Source organism: Benincasa hispida, chromosome 6, assembly GCF_027475165.1.
Source record: "Benincasa hispida cultivar pf3 chromosome 6, pf3_genome.v1.1, whole genome shotgun sequence".
Classification (NCBI taxonomy): Eukaryota; Viridiplantae; Streptophyta; class Magnoliopsida; order Cucurbitales; family Cucurbitaceae; genus Benincasa; species Benincasa hispida.
In genome coordinates this window covers 6007895-6034527 of record NC_143483.1, presented here as the reverse complement: position 1 = coordinate 6034527, position 26633 = coordinate 6007895, and the positions used below count along the sequence as shown (strand labels likewise).

The 26633-nt window shown below is 32.7% G+C and overlaps 2 protein-coding genes across 3 annotated transcripts; both read left to right on the top strand.

The window, feature by feature from the left end:
- Window positions 1–3353: 3353 nt before the first annotated feature.
- LOC120079926 (O-fucosyltransferase family protein) lies at window positions 3354–16353 on the top strand. The gene is made up of 10 exons (XM_039034383.2): window positions 3354–4203; window positions 4912–4981; window positions 6108–6175; window positions 9293–9381; window positions 11096–11293; window positions 11615–11819; window positions 11947–12114; window positions 14966–15133; window positions 15210–15400; window positions 15946–16353. The coding sequence occupies exons 1-10, from the start codon at window positions 3787–3789 to the stop codon at window positions 16091–16093; spliced, it is 1722 nt and encodes a 573-aa protein (XP_038890311.1). The 5' UTR covers window positions 3354–3786; the 3' UTR covers window positions 16094–16353.
- Window positions 16354–24645: 8292 nt separating this feature from the next.
- Window positions 24646–26219, top strand: LOC120080614 (transcription factor MYB3-like). Of its 2 annotated transcripts, XM_039035345.2 has the most exons (3): window positions 24646–25011; window positions 25092–25221; window positions 25330–26219. In XM_039035345.2, exons 1-3 carry the CDS (start codon window positions 24879–24881, stop codon window positions 25904–25906), a joined length of 840 nt encoding a protein of 279 aa, XP_038891273.2. In that variant the 5' UTR covers window positions 24646–24878; the 3' UTR covers window positions 25907–26219. The 2 variants fall into 2 exon arrangements, with proteins under 2 accessions (XP_038891273.2, XP_038891270.2); XM_039035342.2 differs by having other exon boundaries at window positions 24733–25011; window positions 25092–26219.
- The last annotated feature ends 414 nt before the right edge of the window (window positions 26220–26633 follow it).

The window sequence follows — 26633 nt, the reverse complement described above, 5'->3', positions numbered from 1 at the left end:
TCACCAAACCGAATCCCTCTAGAACCAATTAGAGGTTGGGGTCTCTTGTTCAAGACCCGGACTCAGTACTTAAGGGAACAACCTCTTCACTATCCCTAAAAATAGGTAGGAGCAAATTCCGTATTGCTCCCCATGTCCCCAACTATCTACTCGGTCTTACTCCTAAAATGGGGGCTTGTTGAGCTGGCGTTGTTGGGCTAACCCTCACCAATGAAAATATAAGAATAATCTGAATAAACAGAAGTTGATAGTTAGCTCAGGATTAAGGTTAAGTTACCTAGGTTATCGCTTTGAAATAGTCAATCTTAAATAGCAAACAACGTTATAAAGTAAGAGTGACTTATTTTTTGATCTGGTCTTATACAAACTCTTTGCATAGGATGTCCACTCACATGTCTCCACATGAACGATTTAGGATCACATAATTTGTACTAAATACAAAGCGGGCCGTCCCGATAATGTTTCCAAAATAAGGTACCCAACTTTATCTGTATACTATTGATCGTTTTGGCTATCTACTCGAACTTGATGCATTCTTATGTCTCCACATAAAAGTTCAAGTACTCATGTAATAACTATGGATCTTAGTTTATTAGACTTAGTTTTTATAAGTGCAATTTACATATTTAATAACAGTTTTATTGAATAAACCCCAATAACTTCTTTATTGCAAATAGAATATATTTAATTTTACAAACTGTGATTTTTAGGACATACAACCCAACATAATTTGGCCTAGGTGCCAAATTAGGCTCAAATCAAATTAATTAGAGCCAGATCCATGAACCAACCAAGCTCAAGCTCACCTGAGAAATAAAGAAGTTCTTTTCATTTGTGGGGGTCAACAATTTTACATTCTAAAGGGCATAGAGAGAATTCTCCCAACAATTAGAAGACTTTTAGACTTTGAGTTGCACACTCCTTGAAGACACAAGTCTTTTGAAGATACAAAGATTCTTCCAAGACTTTGACGTCGAGAATATCAAGTGCTCTGCTACGTCAAGTCAAGCGTATGCATCCAATTGAGAGAAAATCAGAGGATCAAGTACTAAAGATCGAACCATATCGCATCAAATCAACATCAACGTCAATACAAGTTCAACTCCACGAAGCAAGTTTCTCTAGAAACCTTGTGCAAATATATACAAAATAATAAAATTTTTCCATCTTATTTTAAATTTGGTGCCTCAATATGTCACATCATTTTTTTGGTTAGTCAACTAAGGATCAAATTAATTCAAGGACCATTAAAATTATTTTTCAAACTTCAATAACTAAAATATAATTTTTGAAACTTCTAAGTTTTTTTAGTACAAATATATATCAACTTCAAACCTCAAAAATACTAAAAATGTATTTTGCAAATATGGCACAAAATTAAAGCATCAAATACACAAATTATTTTCTAATCTTAGTATAGCTTCATTAGTTAAAAAATATATCCATGATTAAGAGATTTAAAAAAAAAAAATAGCACGAACACCCTACATGTAATTAAACTCAAATAAGAAAAAAAAATGTTTGGAATTTAAAATCTCATATATTTCTATCATTTCTTAAAATTATATGTTACTATTTTTAGTTCAATAAAGTGAGGAACTAAACAATATTACCTCCTTAATCCAATCTATCTATTTCATGAAATGGACAAAATGGTTATACTTAAACTTGTTAGAAAAACGAAAGACACCAACTTTATATATCTTTAAGGGGGTGTTTGGCTCACCACTATGAGTTGAGTTGAGTTGGTATAATATACCAACTCATTGTTTGGCATACCAACTTTAAATATTGGTGGAGTTGAGTTGATATTTTACCAACTCACCCCAACTCTCCATTCTTTTAATGTTTTCAATGGTTTCACTCATTGGCCACGGTCACATTTCAGGAACTATTATGGACTCCGACAACCACCTTTGATGAAAACTCTGACGACCAACTTCGGGTTCCAATAACCACCTCCGATGGCAACTCTGACGACGAAACTCGAGCTCCGACAAGCGCCTCTGATGACAGTTCTGACGACCAACTCCAGGCTTCGACAACCTTCATGCGACCAACTCCGACAAACACATCCGTTGACTCAACTTCGATGACCACCTTTGCGCTATCAACTCCGATGACAAATTTCAGGCTCTGACAAAAAACTCTGATGCCCGACTCTGACAACCACCTTTATAGGATTCGACAACATACTCCGATGAAAAACACCTTCAATGACCACCTTTGAACGAGCAACTTTAACAACCCACTCGGGACTTCAACAACCACATCTGACGACAAACTCTGACACCAACTCTAATACCACCTTCATGAGATTTAACATTCGGGCTCCAACTATAATCTTCGACAAAAATCATCTTGATCAACTTTGACGATTACCTTCGCCCGACCATCACTAGGATTTCAAAATCACCTCCGATGACAAACTTCGATAACCAACTCCAATACCACCTTCATACGACCAACTTCAAGCTCCGACAACCACCTCCGACTACAAACTCTAGTGAAAGTATCTTCGATAATCAACTTCGACAATTATCTCTGACTATTATAAGGCTGATGATTGTTAATATATTGTAGGATTGTTGATTATATAAAAAAAATATTATTTTATTTACACTAAGTGCAATATTTATACACAAAAAATTGTAAAAAATATTTTTATTTAATTGAATTCACATATCAAATGAGTGTTAAAAATATTTAGACGAAAAGTAAGTATGTAGTTGAAAAGTATGTAACATATAAAAAAAAAATAAAATGAACAAATTTTTCTTGGTATATTTTCCAACAAGAATTAGTAAAAAATAGAAATCTGTTATGTGATGATCCTTTAAATTTTAAAGAATTGAAAATGAAATTGTTGAAAAAATGTGGTGACATTCCATTGGCTGCTAAGATATAAAAGAGATTTAATCAAAAAAATTCATTACATAGTAAAAGTATAGAGCAACAACAAAAAGAAAAGAAAAAGAAGAAGATGATAATGAAATTCATGGAGAAAAATTGGGAATCTTTTGATTTCTCATTTTATTTAATCATATTTTTACAAGAAATATAATGGATTAATTATTGTTCATTGCCAAAGAAAGAAAGAAGAGTTTTAACAATTAAAAGAAAAAAAATGCAATCAAACAAAAATGAGTTAAATTACTGAATAAAAAAAGTTACAAAACAAAAATAGCGAAAACATATTATTCAGAGTTCAAAAAACTACAAGCTAAATAACTATGTACCTGAAACACAAATACATGAATTACAAACATCCTATCTCAATTTAGTACCATAAAATTGGCACTAAAAAGGTTTCTAATAAAAACAGAAAGGGTGTTTTTTTTCTTTATTTTTTTAATTTTTAATTACAAAATAGGTAAAAGGCTCCGGCTACGGATTCAACTGTAAACAGTCCCATCCCAACAATCCCAGCTCTATCAATGTCCTGCTCATCCCACTCCAATTTATGAATCCTGTCCCCTGTTTGTTTCTCGGGAAAATTTTTCTCCCATTATGGCAATGAATTACGGCATTCGAGGACCCAACTCTCTGAATCTTCATCTCTAGCCGTTCGTTTCACGAGGAATTCAACATGCGTCCTCTGCCAATTGCAACTTCTGAGGGTGAGAATTGAGGAACTCGAAACCCATTTTGGGACGGCGAAAAAAGATGAAGATTCGATTTCATGAGGAGAATTTCCGATCTCTGGGAAGCCAAAATTTCCCCAGATCTTTTGTTTCTTTCAGAATTGAGAGGTTCGTTTAATCCCTAACACCGACCATTGCCGCAATGCATGGCTACAGCCGCTTGAACACTTCGCGTTCCAGTGTCTCGTTGTCGCCGCCGGCCTCGCCTCGGCATCGGCAACTGAGGAGTCGGAGTGGCAGTGATAGTGGTAGCGGTACCGGCGGTTTTAGTGTTCGTGACCAGAAGCAGAGCAGCATTATGGAGAAATTGGTTTTTCTTATTTTGTCGGCGGTGTTTAGAAGGAAAGGGCTACTTCTGTTTGCCCCCTTGTTGTATATTTCAATGATGTTATTGTACATGGGCTCCTTGAATTTCGATGTTTCCATTTCCAATCTGAAAACCAGGGTCGTTTCAGTTAACAAACGCCCTCCGCCGGGGTCTGTGTATAGGAGTCCTCAGGTTTTTGAGAAGCTCTGGCCTTTCATGGAAGCTGAGAGCCGAAATAGTACCACACATGCGGTATTTTCGTGCCTTCTCTTTTGTTTCTACTCCTTGATTTTGTTGTGGGAATGACAGTTTCTAAATTGACTGAAAATGTACTTTGTGGGGAAGTTCTATCTTTTTTTCCTTCCTCCATTATCTCGTGTCATTGTCTTGTTTCTATGAGAACTAGTGAAATGAGAAGGGAGTTCAGAGATTTATAGACTTTAGTTGATGGTGTAATGAAGTTTTTTCTACCTCGCTGTCAGGAAGTAGGCTTTACTCGATTTTTGGCTACTTAAAAGTTCATCTTTTTGACAGTTTCTCATTTAAGTAAATGTTTTAAAAATAGTAAGTGGTTCATGATTTCCATCAGAAGGCTGTCTGCATGAAGGATATATATGTGAAAGCAAAATATGATATAAATGTATACCAAAAAATTGGTTAAAGGATGTCCCAAATTGAAGGTATTTGTGAGTAAGATTTTGAAAACACTTCTTCAAATGATTGATCAAGCAACCAAAACTGAGAAAAAAATCCCCGTTTTTTACAATATCTGCTGGGAAATCTCCTTGCTATAACTTCAGAGTCTCAGATCAATTCCATCTCATCATCCTAGCCCTCAAGTTGTTGACTGTCCTTCGAAGATTGCCGTTCTTTTCTATGAATTTTTTCTTTTTATTGAGATTTTGTGTTCAGAACTTCTGCAGAGGTTGGCCTAATGAAAAGTTATTGGTGGTTGTGCAGTTGTCAACTGCATGGAATTCGAGAGTGCACCATGTTTGGAAACCATGCATCAGTAGAAGCACTATGACAGGTTTGAGACTTCTTATTATTTAGTACTAAGTTTTAGTATCGAGTTCTAAAGTTACATAGTTTAATTCAGCCCTATTCCTAAAACTCACTTCTCAATCTACTTCTATGAATTCAAATAAATTCAGTTTAACAAAAAAGGTTTGCTTAATAGAGCTTACATCAAAAGATATTTAGATCAAATATCAATATATTATAGGATGCACATGTTCTGTGCTAGATATGATTTCTGATACTATATTCTTTATTAAGAAACCAAGTTTTCATTGAGAAAAATGAAAGAATATACAAGGACATACAAAAAACAAGCTTACAAAAGGAAACCCACAATTAACTATAAAAAAGGCTTCCAATCCAAAAGAACAAGAGCAAGTTCATACGGGGTAATGTAAGATGTTGATGTTTTAAAAAGCATGTTTAGGCATGCTCCAGAGAAAAGCTTGTCAAAAAATGTGTTCCAAGAGCTCTCATTTTGCTAAAAGATCTCTTGAAATCTTCTAATCTTAATTTTTCCCCCTATTATTCATAATACTATGTTTTTTCATGTATAAAAGATTTAGTTATGTATTTCTGTTCAACGCTAGACAAAGACAAGCCTTTACCCTTTTTCTTTTTTGCTTCACACTTCAAGTCTCAGAGAGCTGTTGGATTTTAATATACCTCAAGCTTCAAAAGATATCATAAGACATAAATATTAGGAGCAACTTATCCCCATTCCTCCAAGTATATCAGCTTTAATTGTATAAGGACTATCATCAAATAGCTTACCGTTTGAATTTTTCAGCAATAAGATCAAAGATTTTTATTATCACTTCGCAATTTATGGTTTTGGATTTCTTCCCCCAGGCTTGTAAGGAGAGCTGTACAACAGTTTGTTTTGAAAAACTGATTTGATGATGTTGAGGTTACTCTATGTTCATTATTTTATAACATGCGTCTTTGAAGGAAATATCAACTTCAGCTGTTCTTAAAAGCTGGCCAGGAGAAAACTTTTTTGAAAAAGTTCCCAAATACATTAAATTAGTTTTCTTAGTCGATCTTTCATTTTTTTCTTAATTCAACTTCCAAACAATATCTATCTCCCCTCTTTATTAATTTGTTTCACATTTTTTCTCTTTAATGATTTGCAGAGTTGCCGAAGTCAAATGGTTTTCTCATCATTGAAGCCAATGGTGGTTTAAATCAGCAGAGGTTGTCGGTGAGTTTTAGTTCATGAAGAAGAGAAAAGCTTTTATGTATTGTCAGTGTGCAAAGACTAGGTAGGGAAAATATGACGGAACCATGATGTGTAGATTCAAGAATGGATCATGGTGCTAACTATTTTACCAGTTTATTAGTTCTTTTATTACTCGCGCGTTTGCTGCTTGGACAAGTTTTTTATTCTTCCATTTTGCAAACTTCTAAAATCATTTAGATTCTTGATTTGTTGACTTGAAAATTGAAATGTTCTTTAACTGTATGTCAATTTACCTGTAGTTCTGCTTGTTACACTGTCAATATTTAGTCAATAGGAAGATAGTTGATCTGTTGCAGTTGGACTATCAAAGGGTGGTTATTCTTCCCTTTTCATCGGGGTCTCTTTTTTTTTAATATATATATATACATATATATATATATAAATGATAATGACCCTTTTTTGGTAAGAAACTGCAAAACTGGAAAGCTGGAAAGTTTAAAAGAGGATATACAAGGACCTGTTAGGTATCAAACGAATGAACCTGCAGAAAAGATATCTAACGTCACCAACCAGCCAAACAATACAGAAAAGGGAACCAAGAACTTGAAAAAACGCTGTTATATTGAGAGTTATTCAATATACAGTGGGTTATGTATTTAAAAGGATAAGTCAACGATCTCCCCAATCCCTATCTACAATATAAGATACCCAGCAATTTCAAGAGAGCTGGTTCTCTCCTCACACATACTCTTGTCTATAGTTTTCCTACCTCAATCAGCCTCCCCCAAACCCCTTACAAAACTCTTCCATCCAAACAGACCATACTCCAGGCATGATCCCCCTGCCAACTAAGCATAATCGTTTTCTTAGCCATTTTCTGATTTCCCCTTCTAGAATAAGTCTTCAAATTTGGAGGTCTCCCAGGACCGGAAGGGTTATAAAAAGGACTCCCAATTGGTCAACGAAATTGATTAAAAACTGTTTGGATTGAAATGCCCAGGAAGGCATAAGTAGATACCATCCCAAAGCTGCTCTTTAGTTTTTTTCTTCCTAGTACCCTGCTGTTGCGCTCATTCCTAATACTCCAGAAAGTAGCTGATCCTGAAAAAAAAAGGTGAAAAAGGGTGCTCATTTTCTTTTCTTGAAAAAGACACGAAACTTTTCAATATTCATTAAGAGAATGAAAAGGGATTAATGCTCCAAAGTACAAAGAAACCTACAAAAGAAATTTCTGAAGAAGGAAAAAAAACCAGAAGTACAAAGAGAAAGTGGGTGCTCATTCCAAAACCACTATGCCGATTTAGTCTTTAGAAAGAGGGTGCAAGAGGACCTCCTCAAGAGTCAAGCATAGATCGGAACTAGAGCTAATGAAACTATATAATAACATGAATTTGGTCTTCATGGCTAATAGGCAGATCCAAAGATGTTCTAATCCTTCAAACTCTCTGCAAAGAAAGGACCAATGAGGAAAAGGGTGCCAATAGAGAAGACCCCTTGATAACATAAACAACCTACTCCAGCATCATTGCTTTGTTAAAAAGGATATATGTATAGGGACTAATTTGAGGAAAATACCAAAGAGAAAAAGGACTTGCAATTGCAGGCGATTCAAGAGACTGATGACCCATACTAGCAAGAAAATTAAGAAGCCAAGTCAATGGTTTACCTCCCTCCCCACCAAAATCTGATGACCCATACTAGCAAGAAAATTAAGAAGCCAGGCGATTCGAGGACTTACAATTAGATTGAGAAAGGATAGTGTATAGTGGTGCAGAAAACAGGAACAAAAAGGATCATCCATTAACCAATAGTCCTCTCAAAACAAGAAGACTGGCATCCCCAATCTTAGGATGAGTGAAATTGTGGAAACAGGACGGATAGTGGGAGATACATTTTCATGAATTTTAAGTACCCCCAATTGCTATCCTAAGTTCCCCAATCATTGGAATGACACCCATGAAATGATTGGTTCCAACAAAGAATCAGGCTCCAAGAGAAATGCGATGGCCACTTTGGACAAAAAGGCAATGTTGTTGCTAGCCAAGTTTCTAATCTCAAGTCCTCTTGCCTCACACTTCGACCATACTAACAATTCTGATTTTTTGTGATAAGATCTCTTAATGTAATGTTCCAAGTGTTTAATTATAAGGAGAGCGATTCACAACTTTGGAGACAAAGGCAATGTTTTTGCTAGCCAAGTTCCTGATCCTCAGATTTATTGCCTCACACTCTGACTGTGCGAACTCTAATTATGATTTTTGTGATTAGATCTGTTTTGTCTTAATGTCATGGTCCATATGTACAATTATAAGGAGAATAATTTGAATAGTCAATTCTGTTGTTAGCCAAGTTCCTAATCCCAAGGCTTCTTGCCTCACACTCTCTGACCATACTAACTAATTCTGATTTTTGTGTTGAGATCTGATGTGTCTTAGACTCTTAATCATAGTCAAAATGTCCAATTATCATGACAACTATACTAAAGTTTTTATTGATTTGTGGAAAGTTGATGGACTGATTAAAGATCAACGATGTAGCATTTTCAATATGGATGAAGTCTGAAATATAATTTTTGATGTGTGGATTGTAAGATAGGAAGAAACCTGGTTTTGTTTGCAATTAATATCATCACTTAAAATGTAATTCTCAGCGATTATGAATGTTTATATTTATTTATTTATAGAAATGACAACTTTCACTGAAGGAAAAAAAATGAAAGAATACAGGAGAATACAAAATGCCCAAGCCTGCCAAAAGAGAGGAATCCCTTTGAAAGAAAGGACTCCAACTAGACAAAATAGAACTTATAGAATAGTTCCAAAAGGTTTTCAAAACTGAAGCTCAAAGGGAAACATGATATCTAGCAAGAGACGAAACCTTAAAAGAGCTCCTCGCTAACCACCTAAACATTTTGTTATTCCGTAGTTACAAAAGGTCTTAGTGATTATGAATGTCATCAGTCACTCTCAATCCTGACCTTTATGAACAAGATAATTATCCTTTATGTTCATATAGAGGTGGGCCGAGAAAGAGACGGGGGATAGAGATTTGCAATTGCCACGAGCAGAATATCTTATCAAATTATATACTTTTTGGTCTTAATGACTGATTTGCTAACTCCAACCATTCAATACACAGATATGTGATGCAGTTGCAGTGGCTGGACTACTGAATGCTTCTCTTGTCATTCCAATATTTCATTTGAATAGTGTTTGGCGAGATTCAAGGTTGAATACAAGTTTCCATTGCTTAATTATTTTTAATTTTTATCCATTTCAATAATCATATGAAAATTTATTTTTTTTGTTAAAAAATCAGTATAATATTATCTCCGTGCTTGACTGTTCTTTAAATTGGTTCCCTTGGCTAGAAAATTATGAATGGAAAATACTATTTATGACCTTATCAGCATCCCTCTTCAATTCATTACTGGAACATGATCTATGACTCTTGGTCATCCAATTATTACCGTTGTCCTTCCTTTTCTTGTTCACGTTTTCAGATTGTTACTTGTTTAGCCAGTCTTAACGAGGCTTCTCTTTTTTCATTTATTCCTAGAATACCATATCACTGCTAGTTAACACTGATTACGTTCTTCTATACATATTTTTATAGAAAAACAATCTGATCTTTATTTCATAGGAAATAAAACACCACGATTTTCTTATATTAAAAAAGAAAGTTTACAATTGCTTACTTGCTTTACTTCTCTTTGGAGCATGTTTGCTAATTTTTCCTCCTCTTTCTTTCTTTCTTTCTTTATTTTTCTAGTAAGTCATTGATGAATTAGGGAAGAACTTTACTTTTTAAATATCTATCAACTTCCTTTTTGTTCTTTTCCTTCAACTCATTTGGGGGAACTCTAACAAAATCTGGAAACCCTTTTTGTTCCTGCTGTTAACTCATCTCTGGGGAATAGTTCATTGCCACTTTCTTCCACTCTTATTTTTCTAATTCATATTTTTCTATTGTGCTTCGTTTTTCCTTGACTATTTTTTGGTACTTCTTGACCTTTAGATATTAAATTATTGAATATCACTTTCCTTTAATGACATAAAGGAAGGAATCTTGGAGCTTTTGTGCGTTACACATACCTAAGTGATGGAATGCCAACTATATATATAATTTGAACAAATATCAAGAAAAGAATTGTACACTATAAAAGGTTGTAGTTACTAGCAAGTGAAATAAATGTATAGGTTTTGGCTAAGGTAACTGTACACGTAAATGAATTTAGTCTAAAGATGCACCTATTCCACGTCATATCTGAGATTTAAAAAATAAATTGAAAAACTCAAGACTTCAAAATGTTTATTTTAACCCGTGTAAAGCGTTTTCTACGATTGCTTAATATTGATCCATGCTTCCTAGGTTAAAGTTTCAAGGCAGTAGGTGTTTGTTTCTCAAGTTTCCATGTCCAATAACGTCGGGTTTCTGTAAGCTGAAGATTATTTTTCACATCAAATACCATGTCCAGCCAATTTGTGAAACCATATTATTAGAGAGCTTTCTTTAATGAGGTCTCATTTGGCACAGGGTATGGTGTTAGCTCCTGGTGCTTAGGTGCCATTGATAGTTAAAATTCAAATCTATTTCAAAAGGCAGAAGTAAATGCATTTTTCTTTCTTTCAAATCCCAGAGGGGCTGTTCCTCCTTTGTAAGGGCTGTGATTTAGCATTGGACCGTTTTATATTGAGATTAGTTTGTAGGAAATGATGAGGGCGCTAAGGGGGTGTCAACCTAGTTGAGATGCTTGGGGGCGCCTCTTGATCCATGGGCCTCATGCTTTATGTTCTTTGTATAACTCTCTTGTATTTTGAGTTGTAGTCTCATCTTTTTTAGTAATGACAAGACTTGTTTCCTTAAAAAAAAAAAAAAAAAAAAAATCTCAGAGGGGCAGAAACCATTCATGTAGTTTCTTTCCTTTCCTACTTGTGGCAGCAAATTTGGTGACATTTTCGATGAAGATTTTTTCATACAAGCATTAAGCAAGCATGTTAATATTGTGAGAGAGCTCCCAGCTGATGTGCTGCAGCAGTATGATAATAATATAAGCAGTATTGTGAACTTAAGAGTAAAAGCATGGTCAAGCCCAATGTACTATTTGCATAAAGTCCTTCCGAAGCTCTTGCAATTGAGGTATGTTTTCCTTGTCTTAACATAGGATTTTTGATTTGAGAAGTTTTATCCCATTTAGATCTCCGGCAGTCCCCCTCCAGTTTGATAATGTTTATCAAATGTATATTTAAGACCAAATCTTGTAGATTCTTAATTTCAACAGTTCAAGATATTTTTGCTTGTATTGAGAACTTTTTCTTTTATGGTTGATCTTCTTTTATTTTTGTTTCCTTGTAATTTTGAGAGACATATTAATGGAAAGTTCTGTTTCCTTTCAAAAGAAATTCTTGATTTCAACAGTTTAAGATGATGACAAGAATCACTTCTCATTCTGTGGTGTAGGGCTGTAAGGATTGCCCCATTCTCTAACCGGTTGGCTCATGGAGTTCCTTCAGATGTTCAAGCACTTAGATGCTTAGCCAATTTTGAAGCTTTGAGGTTTGCAGAATCTATAAGAGTGCTGGCAGATCTCATGGTTTATCGAATGATAAAAAAAAGCTCTCAGAGTGGAGGAAAATATATTTCTGTGCATCTTCGGTTTGAAGAGGTGTTCATCGTGGTTTCTTTCTTTCTTTCTTTTTTTTCTTTTTTTTCTTTTTTTTCTTTTTTTTCTTTTTTTAATTCATGATTACTAAATTGCTTTTTAAATGTACTTTATATTCTGCTTATAAAAGGATATGGTTGCATTCTCGTGCTGTGAATATAATGGTGGAGAAGAAGAGAAGCATGAGATGGACCTGGCTAGAGAAAGGAGCTGGAGAGGAAAATTCAGAAGAAGGGGGAGAGTAATAAGGCCTGGTGTTAATAGGGTGGATGGAAAATGTCCTTTAACCCCACTGGAGGTGAATATACTTGGACTTCATCATCTTTATGAATTATCTGTTCTCAGTTTTCTGAAATAATTTTTTAAGGATGAAATGTGTATGTCGTACAAACACCTATCACTTAAGTACATCACATAATGGACACTTTGACCACTGGTTGTTTCAAAAGGTAACCCATAGATGAATAGAGATAAACATCTTAAATATTTTAGTAATTTTACGTGGTGAAAATTTGACAAAGTTTTCATAAAAACATTTCATATTTTATAAAATCTGGACATAGTTCCAAAGACAAAATTGTTATTTGCAATTTAACAATAAATCAAACTTTCATTAAGAAAAAAATAAAATGACACGAGGGCATCTCAAACAATCCAAGTCTACAAAGAAAATCCAGCTAAAGAAAGAGACTCCAATCAAGTAACATAAGATCTAAAGATTAATTGCAGAAAGCCTTTGTCATTGATGCCTAAAGAGACACATAGAACTTAACAAGGGACTAAACTTTACTAGGGTCCCTCTCTACCCCTCTCCAAAAAGTCCTATTATTCCTCAGCCCACAAACTCCACGACAAAACACAAGCTCCCCCCTTGCATAAAATCCTCCCATTCTCTCGAAAAGAAAGATGGGGAAGCCGGAAGGAGTTACACGATTAATCTCCCTATAGCTACTATGTATAGCAAACTGAAAGCCAGCTATGTCAAAAAGGAGACAGTTTGAGCAAAGTCACTGCTTCAAAGAGTATGATCGAGATCTTCCTTTGCCAACATAGAACGCAACAAATGACCCAATCAAAGTAGATGTCTTTTTCAAAAGCGGATCTAAATTGTTAGCTCTTCTATGGGTGACAAGCCAAACGAAGAACTGAAATCTTTGGAAATTTTATTCTTCGGCTCGGAGGGAATCAACAAACATTGAGAGAAAGATGTACAAGAAAAACTTTTAGTGGGTTTAGGGCTCTAAGAACAAATGTCCCTTCTCCCCAGCCTGAGCTCAAACTTTCCGGTCAAAGACATGAGAGCTAAGGAGTCTGTTGTTTTCCTATCAGATAATGGACAATTGAAACCACGTGAAGGTAAGGGAGGGCTCCCATAAGCCACTGATCAATTTTTCATAGAGGACGAATGACTTAAATGTGGAAACATAGAGCAAAGGTACATTACCCAATTCAAGCCCACCAAGATTCATGGGCTTCCCCACCGTCTCCCAAGTTCCCGACTCACCAAAAATGTGCCTTCCTCCCCTCATCAACCCTCGCTAAAAGTTCCTTTTAAGTGTCTCTAATGTTCTACAAACCAACCAAGCTCTAAGGAGGGAGAAGAAATAAATAGGGATGTTTTTCATTTTGATTCTTTTTGTGATCTTGTACGACATCTTTACCTAAATTTCTCAATAATATTTGGGATTGGGGATGTTAACATTTGACCTCTTGGTCAAGTGTATATGTCTAAATCAATTGAACTATGCTCAAGTAAGTTCATAAATTCTTTTATGTCTAAACCTTTGGTTTTTGTTGTTCATTGTTTTGGGTAAGAAACAATTTCATTGAATGAATGAAATGTCCTAAGATATACAAAAGGTCAAAGGGTATACAAAAGATGCTTCCAATTTGAAATTAAGAAAGAGAAACTATGACTCTTAATGGTTTGTATATCTTTACGCCAAAAAAGGGCATTAGTAATGGCTAACTCTATGATCTCCCTGGAAGATTTGATGATGTCTTGAAAGATCCTTGCATTCCTTTCTTCCCAAACCTTCCACAAAATAGCTGAGGTGAGGCTGTTCCAAATAGGTTCTTTGTGGGCCTTGAAAGGATGATCAATATACAGTGATTTAATCCAATCAATAGAATCTTTAGGAATTGTCGTAGACCATTGGATGACTTCCGACCATATAATGGCCACAAATGGGCAGTTGATGAAAAGATGGCTGTGTGGTTCATGGCTTTTTTAACATAGGCAGCTCCATGATGGAGATAGACAGCTCCATGGACATTGTTTTTGTAGCCTATCCATAGTCTTGATACATGAATGAGTAATTTCCCATTCAGGTTTTCGTTGTTTTAAAGCACACTATTTGTTTAAACTTCAAGAGAAGTTCTTACCATTTGATATATATATATATATATACACAAAGCTAAGGAAGTTGCTTTGGAGGTCAAGAAGGGTCAATGTAAAGTGAAGGGTTCAGAAGGATAGGTTCAAGTCAACAGTGGCCATTTACTTAGGATTTAATATTTCATTGGCAACCAAACATAATAGGGTCAAGAAAGTTGCCGAGTTGCATAGATGTGCTCAGCACACACAAAGATATATAAAAGGACCATGACATGGTCAGTATCAATATTTCTGGATCATTCTTCGTGGCAGTGAAAAAATCTGTTTGTGCTGATCAGTTTTGAAGCAAAGTGCCTAGTATATTGTTGCAAAGTTTGTTTCAGCCATATTTTGCTGCTTGAGAATCTTGTGAAGACCCTTCATTATTCAATATTGCAATCACTCTTCTCCATATCTCTTGTGATTTTGTTGATAACTTGCCACAGGAAGGGGGGAAGATTAAGAACATTTCGCTTCTTCATTTATGGTCCTTTCATCTAAACATTATTAGAATGCCCATCCTCTTTATCAATTTCTTCTTTCTTTATTCCTTTATTGGTAATTTGAAAATATACTTGTTGAGATTTTGTATTATTGTTGGATTTGTCTGCCTTTGGCCATTGTTGTTTCATAAAAAAGTTCTATTGCGATGAAAAGTTTTGGTCCTGCAAGAGAGAGTCTATTCAGGGCCAATAAATATAATGCTTCCATATCCTTAAAACTTGTGTTTCCATTCTGCTGATTCATAACTTACCCTTATATGATATTGTAGGTCGGAATGATGCTTAGAGGAATGGGTTTTGATAATACAACTTCCATATATGTTGCAGCAGGAAAAATTTATAAAGCAGAGAAGTATATGGCTCCACTTAGGCAGATGTTTCCACGTTTAGAAACGAAAGATACTATAGCTACTAAGGAAGAACTTGCTCCATTCAAGGTATTTTGTCGAATCATTCTTAAGTATATCTTACAAACAAGTTGATCGTTTAGCTCAAAGCAAGTCTGTGATGCAGGGCCACTCTTCTAGATTGGCTGCTCTTGATTACACAGTATGTCTTCATAGTGAAGTCTTTGTCACAACTCAAGGTGGAAATTTCCCCCACTTTTTGATGGGTCACAGGCGCTATATTTATGCCGGACATGCAAAGACAGTCAAACCAGATAAGAGGAAACTAGCGTTAATTTTTGATGATCCTAATATACGGTATGCTGAAGCTTTACACCTACTTTTTTTGTTTTCATTTGTTGAATGTCTGTGCCTCATTATTGTGTTATAAAATTGGTCCAATTAAGTTTCTGTGACTTTAAAATCTGCATTTTGGATAACTTAAAAATTTGTTTATCTCCCTTAACACATTAACTGGTTATGTCAGGTCAGGTTGTTTGTATTTTCTGAAATAAGAACTGAATGACCAAATGCATAACCTTACCTAAGAATATATGAATCATGCAACTGCTTCATTGTTAACCATAATAATGGTTACTTAAGTTCCAATATATGATTTCATGTATTTTGAAGATGAGAATCTAATGACAGTGTGCTGCAGTGTTACCTAGAAACATTCATTATAGTTTTGATTTTTCATTTCATGAAGTACTTCAACGATCGTACTTGAATAGAATCTGTTCTATAGGTTGTACAACTTTCTCCTTGAGTTCTAAAATTTCATGAAATACTTCATTGATTATATCTTTCTGGTTATACAGACATTTTTTTTGGTTAATATTTGGTAACAAACTCACATGTAGATGGCAAAACTTCGCTCAACAAATGCAAGACATGCTTCGCCACAACGATCAAAAGGGAATGGAAATGAAAAAGCCCAGTGGATCGTTGTATACGTTTCCAATGCCAGATTGCATGTGCAAAGTACCCAACACGAAGAACCATGATTAAGCTTTTGGACATACAGATTTTTTTTTGGTCTGCAAAGGTACACATTTTTCTTTATACCTATAGTTTTTGCATCGTATTATATGCAATTGGAACACATAAATATTCTTTGATGTAAGTCGAAAGGATAGTTTTGTAGGCTGTGATTGAGTGGGGTCATTTTAGCAGCTGGATTTGGTTCACTGACACAGAAAATTCATTGTATATGCAAAAAAACATTACATTCTGATGTCAAATGATTTGAAGATATTATTCTTTTTACACATCCACAATGTTTCTGTCCCTCACAGTAGCAGGTGCTCTATGTGCAACCATTTTGTTGTCTTAGCTGTCTCTTAGCTAAACCCACATGGTCAACAACCAATAAAGTATAACACATGTTGATGACTCTGTTTTCTTTTTATGAGTTTGGCAAGGAGGGAAAAGAGAGAGAGGGAGGAAAAAAAAAAAGAAAAGAAAACAAGACCAATCAGAATTTCATCACCCCATAAACTTTACAAGTCATTACACAAGTCCAATTAGCAATTCTTCATGCTCTTCATGTAAATGGTCTCCCACGTTTCCCCCTAATTAACAAACTAGGTCGTTATCCTTTCTTTATGGCTCAGTTAAATGTGAACACTCGACAAGTGTTAAGAATATATAGAAAAGATTAAACTTGTCCTAGCACAAAAATTTATACTTAAATCAGAAAAGGGAGTTTTAAGTCCAAGTTCCTGCATATGCTTAGTTCAGTGTTGTTGAAGTTTCTATTATAATATTAGGGTTTATTGGTAAATTAGAATCTCTTGTAATTTAATTTATTTTTTGTTCTATAAATGATAGAACATCTTATACATGAACTTGACTCAAAAGTCTCGAGTTCAAGCTCTTAAGCTTATTTTTTAAGCTCGAACTTCTATAATGTCACAGTTGTTTAATTTCACATTAATAGTTGAATACTGTATGTTATGCTAGCTAGCGTTAATAAGTTTACAAGTGAAGGAATAACACGGAGAACATCTTAATTTATCGACTTAAACTTTTGGACTTGTAGTAATTTGGTACAAACTCTAGGTCAGCTTCTTTCATTTGTATGAATCCAAGAACGTGAACATCTAGAATGTTGAAATTGTGAAACCCAATTGGGTTGAAAAATAGAATTTGGTGAGAGGTTTTTCAAGTAACTGAAGAAAAGTTGGAAAGAAAGATTAGGGGAATTTGTTTGTATGTATTTGAAAGTTTGTGAGCCAAAAAAAAAAAAAAAAAAAAAAAGGTTGAAAGGGAAAACCAACCAAACACAGCTCTCCAAAACCTACAAATTAGGGATTTTGCAATGAGGACAAAAAAGACCGACCTTGCTTGTTCTACCTACTTATTTTGCAAACATATCCCTCTTATTTCAGCTCTTTTGTTTTCTTTGATATATACACATGTATTTATATTACCCTTTTGTGTCACTCCACAATTAATTGCTTAAAACTTTTATTCAGGAAACCAAATCTACCAGCAAAACTCCAAAAACAAAGAAACAGTAGAGTAAAATTTATCTTTCCATTCTCTTTTTATTTATTTATTTATTATTATTATTATTATTTTAAATTAGACCATGTTTGAATGTCTTGTTCAAAATAATTTAGAAAACTTATTTGGTAGGATAATTTTTAAAACAGTTCCCATAATATAAATAAAGAATGAAAGCAGGAATACTAGTTTGCTATTTTTATGTGTCCTCTCTGATGTTCTTGAAATAAAATTTTCATATATAATAATAATGATTCTTTTTATATAAAGTGTATTAAATATGGTTAAAATAATATGTAAGAAAAAAGTGAGATCATTAGAGCAAAATCATATTTCTGAATAGTTTTTAACGTTAAAAACAATGAAATTCTCCCTTTTGATGTTTTATTGATGTATTTGAATCACAACCTCGTGTTGATCCAATGGCCAAAAATAGCACTTTTGTGGAAGAAGCATTTCATAATAACATGTTCTCCCATGGAGCAATTTTGAAGATAATACATTGAAATTATCTTTAGAGTCGAGAGCTTATTTAAGTTATAATAATTTGCGTGTTTGTATTTTAAGCCTTATATTTATATATTTAATTTTTCAACTTTTATAATTTCTAATAACGTCTTTAAATTTTGATTATACTTCTATAGTTCTATTTAGCCTATCCTATCAATACAACAAATGAAAGCTCACATGACATGCCCATCAGATCAAATTTGGTTAACTTGATATAGCATGTAGATTGATACACTAATAAATGTATTAACATCCAAAGGAGCATCTAGATGTCAAAAAAAAGAAAAAAAAGAGGGAATATTCTTGAACTCCGAGGTTTGTTTCGAGATTTTTGTATATATGATCTAATGCTACCAAGCCAATGAAATGATGTTACAAGGCACTATTGTGTTTTCTCAAAATTGCTGGTACAATCATCCAGTCGGGGTCGTGAGTGCCTTGTCATCACTATATTATAGTGTAATCCTGTCGTAATTTTTTTGAAAAATCATTCTACATTTGATGTTAAAAAAATATTCAAACTTAGCCTATTAAGGAACAACATAAATTGAAATAATTGTAGTAAGAGAACATTGGCCATTGGTGTTTTTTTAAAAGTTTTCTTTTTGAAAAAACATCGTCCTTGAAATGAGTATCGCATTAGGCCAGCTTCAACTGTTTTATGATGGGTGCAACATCCTTCATTGGTAGAAGGAGTTTCACGCATAGAATCCTCTATGATATTAACAGAAGGTCAGTTTTCATTTGGATTGGGCCATTTTGTATTAACGCTTCTAGGATTGGGTCATTCGTACAAAAATATCTTCAATTATACCTCTAAATTCTGAAAAGTTTCATTTTAACTCCTAAAATCTAATTTTCATTTTTATTTTTCAAAACAATTGAAGACTTTTGTTGGTAAACTCAAAGACAAAAAAGTTCATGTATATTTTATATATTGCTTAAATGAACAAATCTAAACACATTTGAGGTGGAGCTAGTTAAAAAAGATCATAGGAAAGAACAAAAATTTGAGGTCATGGGGTTGAAAGGAGGAAGAAGACAATAGATGTGACAATAGGGTTTAAATTGTTTTGAAATAAATTTCAGACTTCAGAGATTAAAATGAAACTTCTCTTTGTTTCATTGAACCCAATCTCGTTCAGGTTACTTTCCATAATTTAGCTTACAATAATCTTTTGAAAACTTTTTTTGGAATTGAAACTAGGTAAGAATTTTCCAACTCTATTGAATGAACCTACTGATTGATCTTGTTGTTTTGGCAGTTTGTGTCAGTTTTGGTCCTTTAGTTGATTGTTTTAGTATCTTTCCCCTTGTAAATTGTGAGCAGCATTTACCTAAACATCAAACTCATTGAAACCCTAAACCTTCCAAACCATTTGATTTCACTTTCCTTAATCATTTTTCCTAATAAAAACAACCACTAAAAACCAACACATTGGCCACCAAACACACTATCCTAAACTACCTTTTTCTTTTTTAAAATGTTTTTCAAGAAACTTTTTTTATTCCTTTTCAAATTCAAATTCCCATTTCATGTCACTTTGCATTGTTTTGGTAACTTTGTTTGGTTTGAATTTAAATTAATTTCAAAAGTTTTGACCAGCCTTTGGTAAAATGTACTCATTGTTATCTTTCCTTTTAACTTGTTGATTTAATTATCTCTCTCAACTTACACAAAAAATTTGTAATTGTAAGTTTTTGAAATTGCAAAGCCCCAAGGAAAACAAAAGCATACATACTTCATGCTAAATTTTCTTTTTCCCTTCTTTTTTAGTAAGGGTAACAAGAGAGAAGTAAAGCACACAAAGTTAAGGACCATGATTAAGAAATGAGAGAATAAACTCGCCATGGTGGATGATTTTCAAGTCAAATTCTCGAGAACAACAAAAAAATAGATGATTAGTCTGGAAAGAAGAAACTACTTTGTTAAAAAGAAAAAACAATACAATTTCAGAAAAGAAGCACTCATTTATGAAAAATTATAAGATTTCCGAAGTAATATGATCACAAATTAGAATTTTCAAAAATAAAAAAAATAAGGAAACTATTTACACAAAATAGTAAAATTTTAATTTTCTTTGATAGAGATTAATAGAGGCGGATAGAAGTCTATCAGTGTCTATTAAAGTCTATCACTAATAGACACTGATAGAAGTCAGTGTCTATCAGTGTTTTTTCTTCTATTATTTTTAGAAATAATTTGACATTTTTTCTATTTCAAAAAATTTTCCATCATAAAAATATACAACTTTTTATTAACTTTTCTATATGTATATATAAAATGATTTTCAATATAATAATTTTCAAACTATTAGTAGTATTAGTCCTCATATCATGTAGGTAACAAAAGTAGTTTTGTTCAATTCAATTTATTCGACATTACATTATATGTTAAATTATGCAGAATATCTCTAAATTTTGTACTTTGTGTAAAACATATCTTTAAACTTTTAAAAATGTAAAAAATGCCCTTAAACTTCCTAAATGAGTTTCTTAGTTTTGGATGGATACCATTAGTATTTTGTGTAAAAAATATCTCTAAACTTTCAAAAGTTTAAAAATACTCTTAAACTTAAAAAAATGTTAAAAAATACCCTTACTATTAATGAATAGAAACCGTTAATATTGTCTTACTTCTCCGTTTTCTATATTTTTTTTTCTCCAATCTCTTCTTCAATTCTCTCTTACTTCACTTTTTGTTAACATTTATTTATAAAAATAAGTAAATAAATAAAATCGCATACTTGTATATGGACTATAATAAGAAGAAAGAGAATAAAGGAAGTCCAATGGATTTTAGGACTTAAATATTTTAACAAAGTTGTACGTTAGCCAAATACATTTTTTTATTACTATTTATCGTTTTGATATGTTTTAAAGGGAGATTTTGACTTGAAATTTTGTGGACTTTTATGATTTAACTTAAAATTTTGATTCACGAGAAAATTGGGGTAAGTTAAGAAAATGAAGATAAAAACAAAATTATCTATATGGAAAAAAAATGAGAATATCTATATAACTTATTTTATAATTATATTTTTCGAACTTAAGGAAACTTCAAACGACAACATGAGCATTTTTATTATTTTTTTTCATTTTAAAGTTATTTTTGTAACGAGGTATAACTGTTTTCCCTCCAAAACTAACCGTAAGTGTATTTTTAAACTCTTTTGAAAGTTTAAATGTATTTTTGAAACTTTTGAAAATTTAGGGATATTTTGACATAAAGTGCAAAGTCGAAGGGCATTTTTTTATATATAATTTAGCTTACATTATATGAAACAATTTGGTTTGATTTGGTATGAGACAAAGGAATATATATCCAAATTCCAAGCTATTAAAAATAAATTGACATATTGAAAATGAAATAAAAACAATAAATTGGATTCATTTTGTTGGGTTGGGCAGTCATTTTTGGAGGGGCTTTCTTCACACACAACAATTTGTACACAAGAAGTTAAAACTTGGAAATATTGTCAAACAGCTTCAAAAAGGTCAACACAAATTTTGCTAATCTTCAAAATGCATAAATGTGAATGAGAGAAACAATAATCTCATACTGTTCAAATATACATGCAAAAATATAAATGCTGTTTTTTTTTTTTTTTTTTTTTTTTTTTTTTTTTTTTTTTTTTTTTTTCTCTCTCTTTTGAATTTCATTCTTTATTATTTTTGAATATGACATATACATTACTAAGAAATGAGAAATAGGAAAAAAAAGAAGTTCCAAGAGGGTACATATTTGGTATGCTAAGATGATAAATAAATAAAAAAATTAATGAATTTTTAAAGGGAATAACTTTATTATTCAAGCATGATTTAATTATTTTTTAATTTGCATATAGATAATCAAATTTATGTTGAATTGTTTTTTATTAATGGTATATATTAAATTATTTATTCAAAATGAATTATAATGACATATGGTTTGAATTTCTATTCTTTTTTAGTGGTTAGCATATAAACCAATTGTCCCTTGGGAGTATATGGGGCTTTGACATTGGTATCTAAAGGCTTGGGAATTAGATGTTATTGGGCATGTGAGGGGAGAATCAAATTCTAAGAAATTAGATATGATTGTACTCAAGAGCTAGTGAAGAGAATATGATTAATTTTGATTCAATTTTTTTTGTTTAGAATAATGTTACCAAAAGTTTTAGTAAGTGAAAAATGAAGATATATAAACAAAAAATCACTTAACGGTTTTGACGTGTGAAATATATATATATATATATATATATATTTAATTTATGAGTTTACAATCCAAGAGCATAACTTATTAGGTAAGACATTACTTCCTTTAAGGTTATAATATAAGAAAGTATTAAAAAAATAAAAACGATTACATAAACTTTAAATACAAAATTTCAAAAGATAAGAACTCTTTCCTTTTCAAATGTCATCAATTTTTGTTCTAGATCTCTCCCCTTCTCTTTATGATCATCACCTTTAATCGAATAATAAAAATCTACAATTTTCCATTCATACTTATTTCAACGACTTGACATTTATCGAGACATAAAAATAATATAAATAAAATTGAAGGTATTCAAGAGTATAGTCAAATTAACTACCTATAATTTGTTTGCAGTCCAGAAATTTTTAGTTCGAATCAACCCGTACTTAAAAAGAATTGAAGATCCTAGATAGTAAAAAAAAAATTGGTGAAATGGAGTGGGTTCTTATCATAGTTCATGAGATTGGAAGTAAGAATCTAAGAACAACAAACTGGTGTAAGATGCCTAAAAAATTATATAAAAAAAAAGTTCAATTGCAAAATGTTTAAATATAGAAATGACCTAATATTGTGTTGGAAAACATTCAAAATGTAATAATGATTTTTTTTTAAAAAAATTTAATTTTAGAAGATGTGAATTTATATTTAATAGATTAATTAACTTTTAAAATATTTGAATATGTAAAGGAGCTTTTAGATCTAAAATTTAAAATTCAAGAATCTATTCAACATCAAAATAGAAAATTGAAAGCTTAGAGATTTAAAACTTTTGAAAGTTTGGAGACCAAATTGACATAAACTTCAAAATTTAGTGACTTTAATTGATAAGTTAAAAAACATTAGTCTCTAGACTTCGGTAGAATTAACAAACTTAGTCTATGAAGCCTACAATAATTTAGTCTATAAGTATATTTCTTAAACTTTAATATGAAATTTTAGTACTTATAGTTTAAAGTTTTAAAATTTTAGTCCCTACCATGAAAAATATGGGTAAGATTAAACTACATTTATTATTTACACATGTAAATCGATAAGTTGGTTATAAACTCAATGTCCTTATAAACTACAAAGACTAAATCGTTATATAATAAAATTGAATTAAGTGAAAAGAAAACGAAAAAGATGACCATGTTGTTTCTCTCACTCCCTCAAAATAGTGAATGCTTGACTTATAACTTGCTTTCATTTACAAAGTCTCCTCCTCTTTTTCTTTACATCTACGCAATTTTGAATTGAACATGATTTGGTCTCATTTTATGAATCACAGATACTTCATGTGAGGTAAAAAATCAATATCAGACACGTATCGGATACAGTACTTTCAGATATTTCTCAGATACGTATCTAACATGCGATTTGACGTATCTATTTCTACACATTTTTTTAAAGAAAAATACAAGCAACTCATCTAATCTTTCCCAATTTAAAACTAGGTAACTTATTTAAAAAGCTCACTACTCGAGTCCAAAACTAAAAGGAAAAAAAAAAATAACGAACCAAACCCTAGACTAGAATCATCTAATCTTCATCTTTACATTTGAGTCCCCACAAAGTCCACCAAAATATAAACCATTTGGATATCTTCAACAATTCAATGAAGAAGTTTTTTGTTTATCTTCATACTTCTCCCTCTAATCTTCTTCTTCTTATTTGCAATATGAGTAGCTTTTTTATTGCATTTTATTAACTATTGTACTTCAACATATTAGATGTTGTTTTTTTAAATTATATTTCAATGTTTGTATTCTATTTTGTGCTATTGTTATTAACTTGTATGCTAAATTTATCTATATCCTAGATTATTTTTTAAAGAAAAAGAAAATGTATATTCAACTATCCTAGTTTTTTAGAAATATATACATTAAAAAAATATATAAAAAAATGACGCATCATTAGACGTATCCATATCTTAGATTTTTTAGAAATGAACAAATCACCGTATCCGATCATATCCGTATCGTATAGCCATATATGAGTATGTGCTTCATATATATACATCAAAATAGAAGTAAGAAGAGTTGATGACATGATAAAAATATGATTGAAATATGTAAATAGGGTTGTTTTGAATCTATTTGAAGGATTAAAATATTTTTTGAAAAGAAAAAGAAAGTAGTAATTGGAAATGTAGATGGAATAGAATTTGTTGGGAGGAGTTTATTATTGAATAATTTGGTGCAAGTAAGGTGAAAAAGAAGAGAGAGAAAGAAAGAAGGGAAGCAAAAAAGTGGGAGACTTAATGAAAGAGGAGAAAGAGAGAGGGAGTGATGTGGGGTTGGATTTGACCAAGTTGGTAAGATAGAAAGGAAAGACAAGTGGTTAGTGGTTACACAATGGGCATTAGCCATACCCATAACCCAAATCCTCATTTGCCTTTCATTTCTGTTCTATATATCCCTTTTACCCTTTTTTTTGCCTTTTTCCACATCACATTCCTCATTTTTCTCCCATTATATATTTCCAGGAACTCCCTTCTTCTTTACTTTCTTCGTCTCTACAAAATTTTCATTCCATTCAACTTGATTTTGTGCTGTTATGGGAAGATCCCCTTGCTGCGAAAAAGCCCATACCAACAAAGGCGCTTGGACCAAAGATGAAGATCAACGCCTCATCGATTACATTCGCCTCCATGGTGAAGGCTGTTGGCGAACTCTCCCTAAGGCTGCTGGTACGTTTTCTATTTCTTCTTCTTCTTCTTCTTCTCCTATTCTTTCCTTATTTTTTGTATCTTTCTTTCTTCAATATTAGGATTGCTTCGTTGTGGCAAAAGCTGTAGGCTTCGTTGGATCAATTACCTTCGCCCCGATCTTAAACGTGGCAATTTCACTGACGATGAAGATGAACTCATCATCAAACTCCATTCCCTTCTTGGAAACAAGTCTCTCACTCATTTCAACATTGTTTTCCTTCAATTTCTTCATTTGGGTTTTTCAAATTTTCTTCTATCTCATTTGGGTTTCTTCTCTTTTTCAATTTTGTTAATTAGATGGTCTGTGATTGCGGGTCGATTACCTGGAAGAACAGACAATGAAATCAAAAACTATTGGAATACCCACATCAAGAGAAAACTCATCAGCCGTGGCATCGATCCACAAACCCACCGCCCTCTTAACGAACCCGCCGTTGCCGCCACTTACCGCAATCATCATCCCACGCCCAACAATTCCTCTTCTTCTTCCTCCTCTGTTCCAATCGCAGAGCTTCCCATCATGAAGCCTGCAATCAACGTCCACTCCTCCCAACCCGACGAAGAAGGAAGCGGCACCACCACGGAGATGGATCCGCCGCTGCCTGCGGCGGATCCCACGGCCGCGACGGCGGCGGTCTTTGTGAAGACAGAGGTGAATTTGGAGCTCTCAATTGGATTGCTGCCATTTCAGGCAGAGGCCGCAAGGGGGTCGTCGAGGAGCTCGGCGGAGTCGAGATTGCGACAGAGAAGCCCGTTGGCGTGCTTGTGCTACCAGTTGGGATTAGAGAACAGCAACGGGGAGTGTTGCCGGAATTGCCAGAGGTCATATGGGTGGTTGTGTGGGTTCCGGCCAAGTGCTTTGGGTTCTTCATAGACACATTTTTACAAACAGCTTGTCGGAGATAGAAGAGAATAATTATCAAATCCAAGTCTCCCCACTTTCAATAGCAAAAAGTTTTAGGTAAAAATTATTAATTATTGTAATGTAGATATAGATATTGTAGATTGACAAGATTTTATTCACTCAAAAGAAAAAAAAAAAAAGAATCTTATTAATTTTGGGTCATTTTCCATCATAGCTAAAGCAAAATATGTAAATCCTCAATTTGCATATCCTCTTGCTTACTAAAAGAGGATTCATCTATAAGCAATGATCATCTATGACATCCTCTCTTCTTTGTACCCAATTACTTTTATGATAATTCTTTAGCTATTAATATAATCAAATAATTATCTATTCTTTTTTTTTTAATGTCAAATTAATTATAAAAGTTGACGACGAAGTGTTTAAATAAACATCAATCTTTAAAATAATAATTAATGTCTTATTCACTTAATATACTTGAATCGGTTCATCTTACTTTTTAAAATTGTCAAAAAGTTTTAAGTTAAAAGATTATTTACAATAACAATCCAATTAAAAAAATATTAAAAGTTCGCCATATTAATATATTTTCAAATTCTAAAAGAAAGTACTTAAAACATAAATTAATTTGTTTGATAACTACTTGTTGTTTTTTTCTATACAATAATTATCATTTCTCATAAGAAAACATTTTATTATGTTCTTGTTTTTTTTGTTAGACTATATTTTGTTACTA

Bases quoted from the DNA above. Each gene is read 5' to 3' on its own strand.
- LOC120079926 (XM_039034383.2), top strand. From the start codon at position 3,787: ATGCATGGCTACAGCCGCTTGAACACTTCGCGTTCCAGTGTCTCGTTG. The intron at 4,204-4,911 runs GTATTTTCGTGC...GTGGTTGTGCAG, and splicing joins GAAATAGTACCACACATGCG to TTGTCAACTGCATGGAATTC. The intron at 11,294-11,614 runs GTATGTTTTCCT...TCTGTGGTGTAG, and splicing joins CCGAAGCTCTTGCAATTGAG to GGCTGTAAGGATTGCCCCAT.
- LOC120080614 (XM_039035342.2), top strand. From the start codon at position 24,879: ATGGGAAGATCCCCTTGCTGCGAAAAAGCCCATACCAACAAAGGCGCT. The intron at 25,012-25,091 runs GTACGTTTTCTA...CTTCAATATTAG, and splicing joins AACTCTCCCTAAGGCTGCTG to GATTGCTTCGTTGTGGCAAA.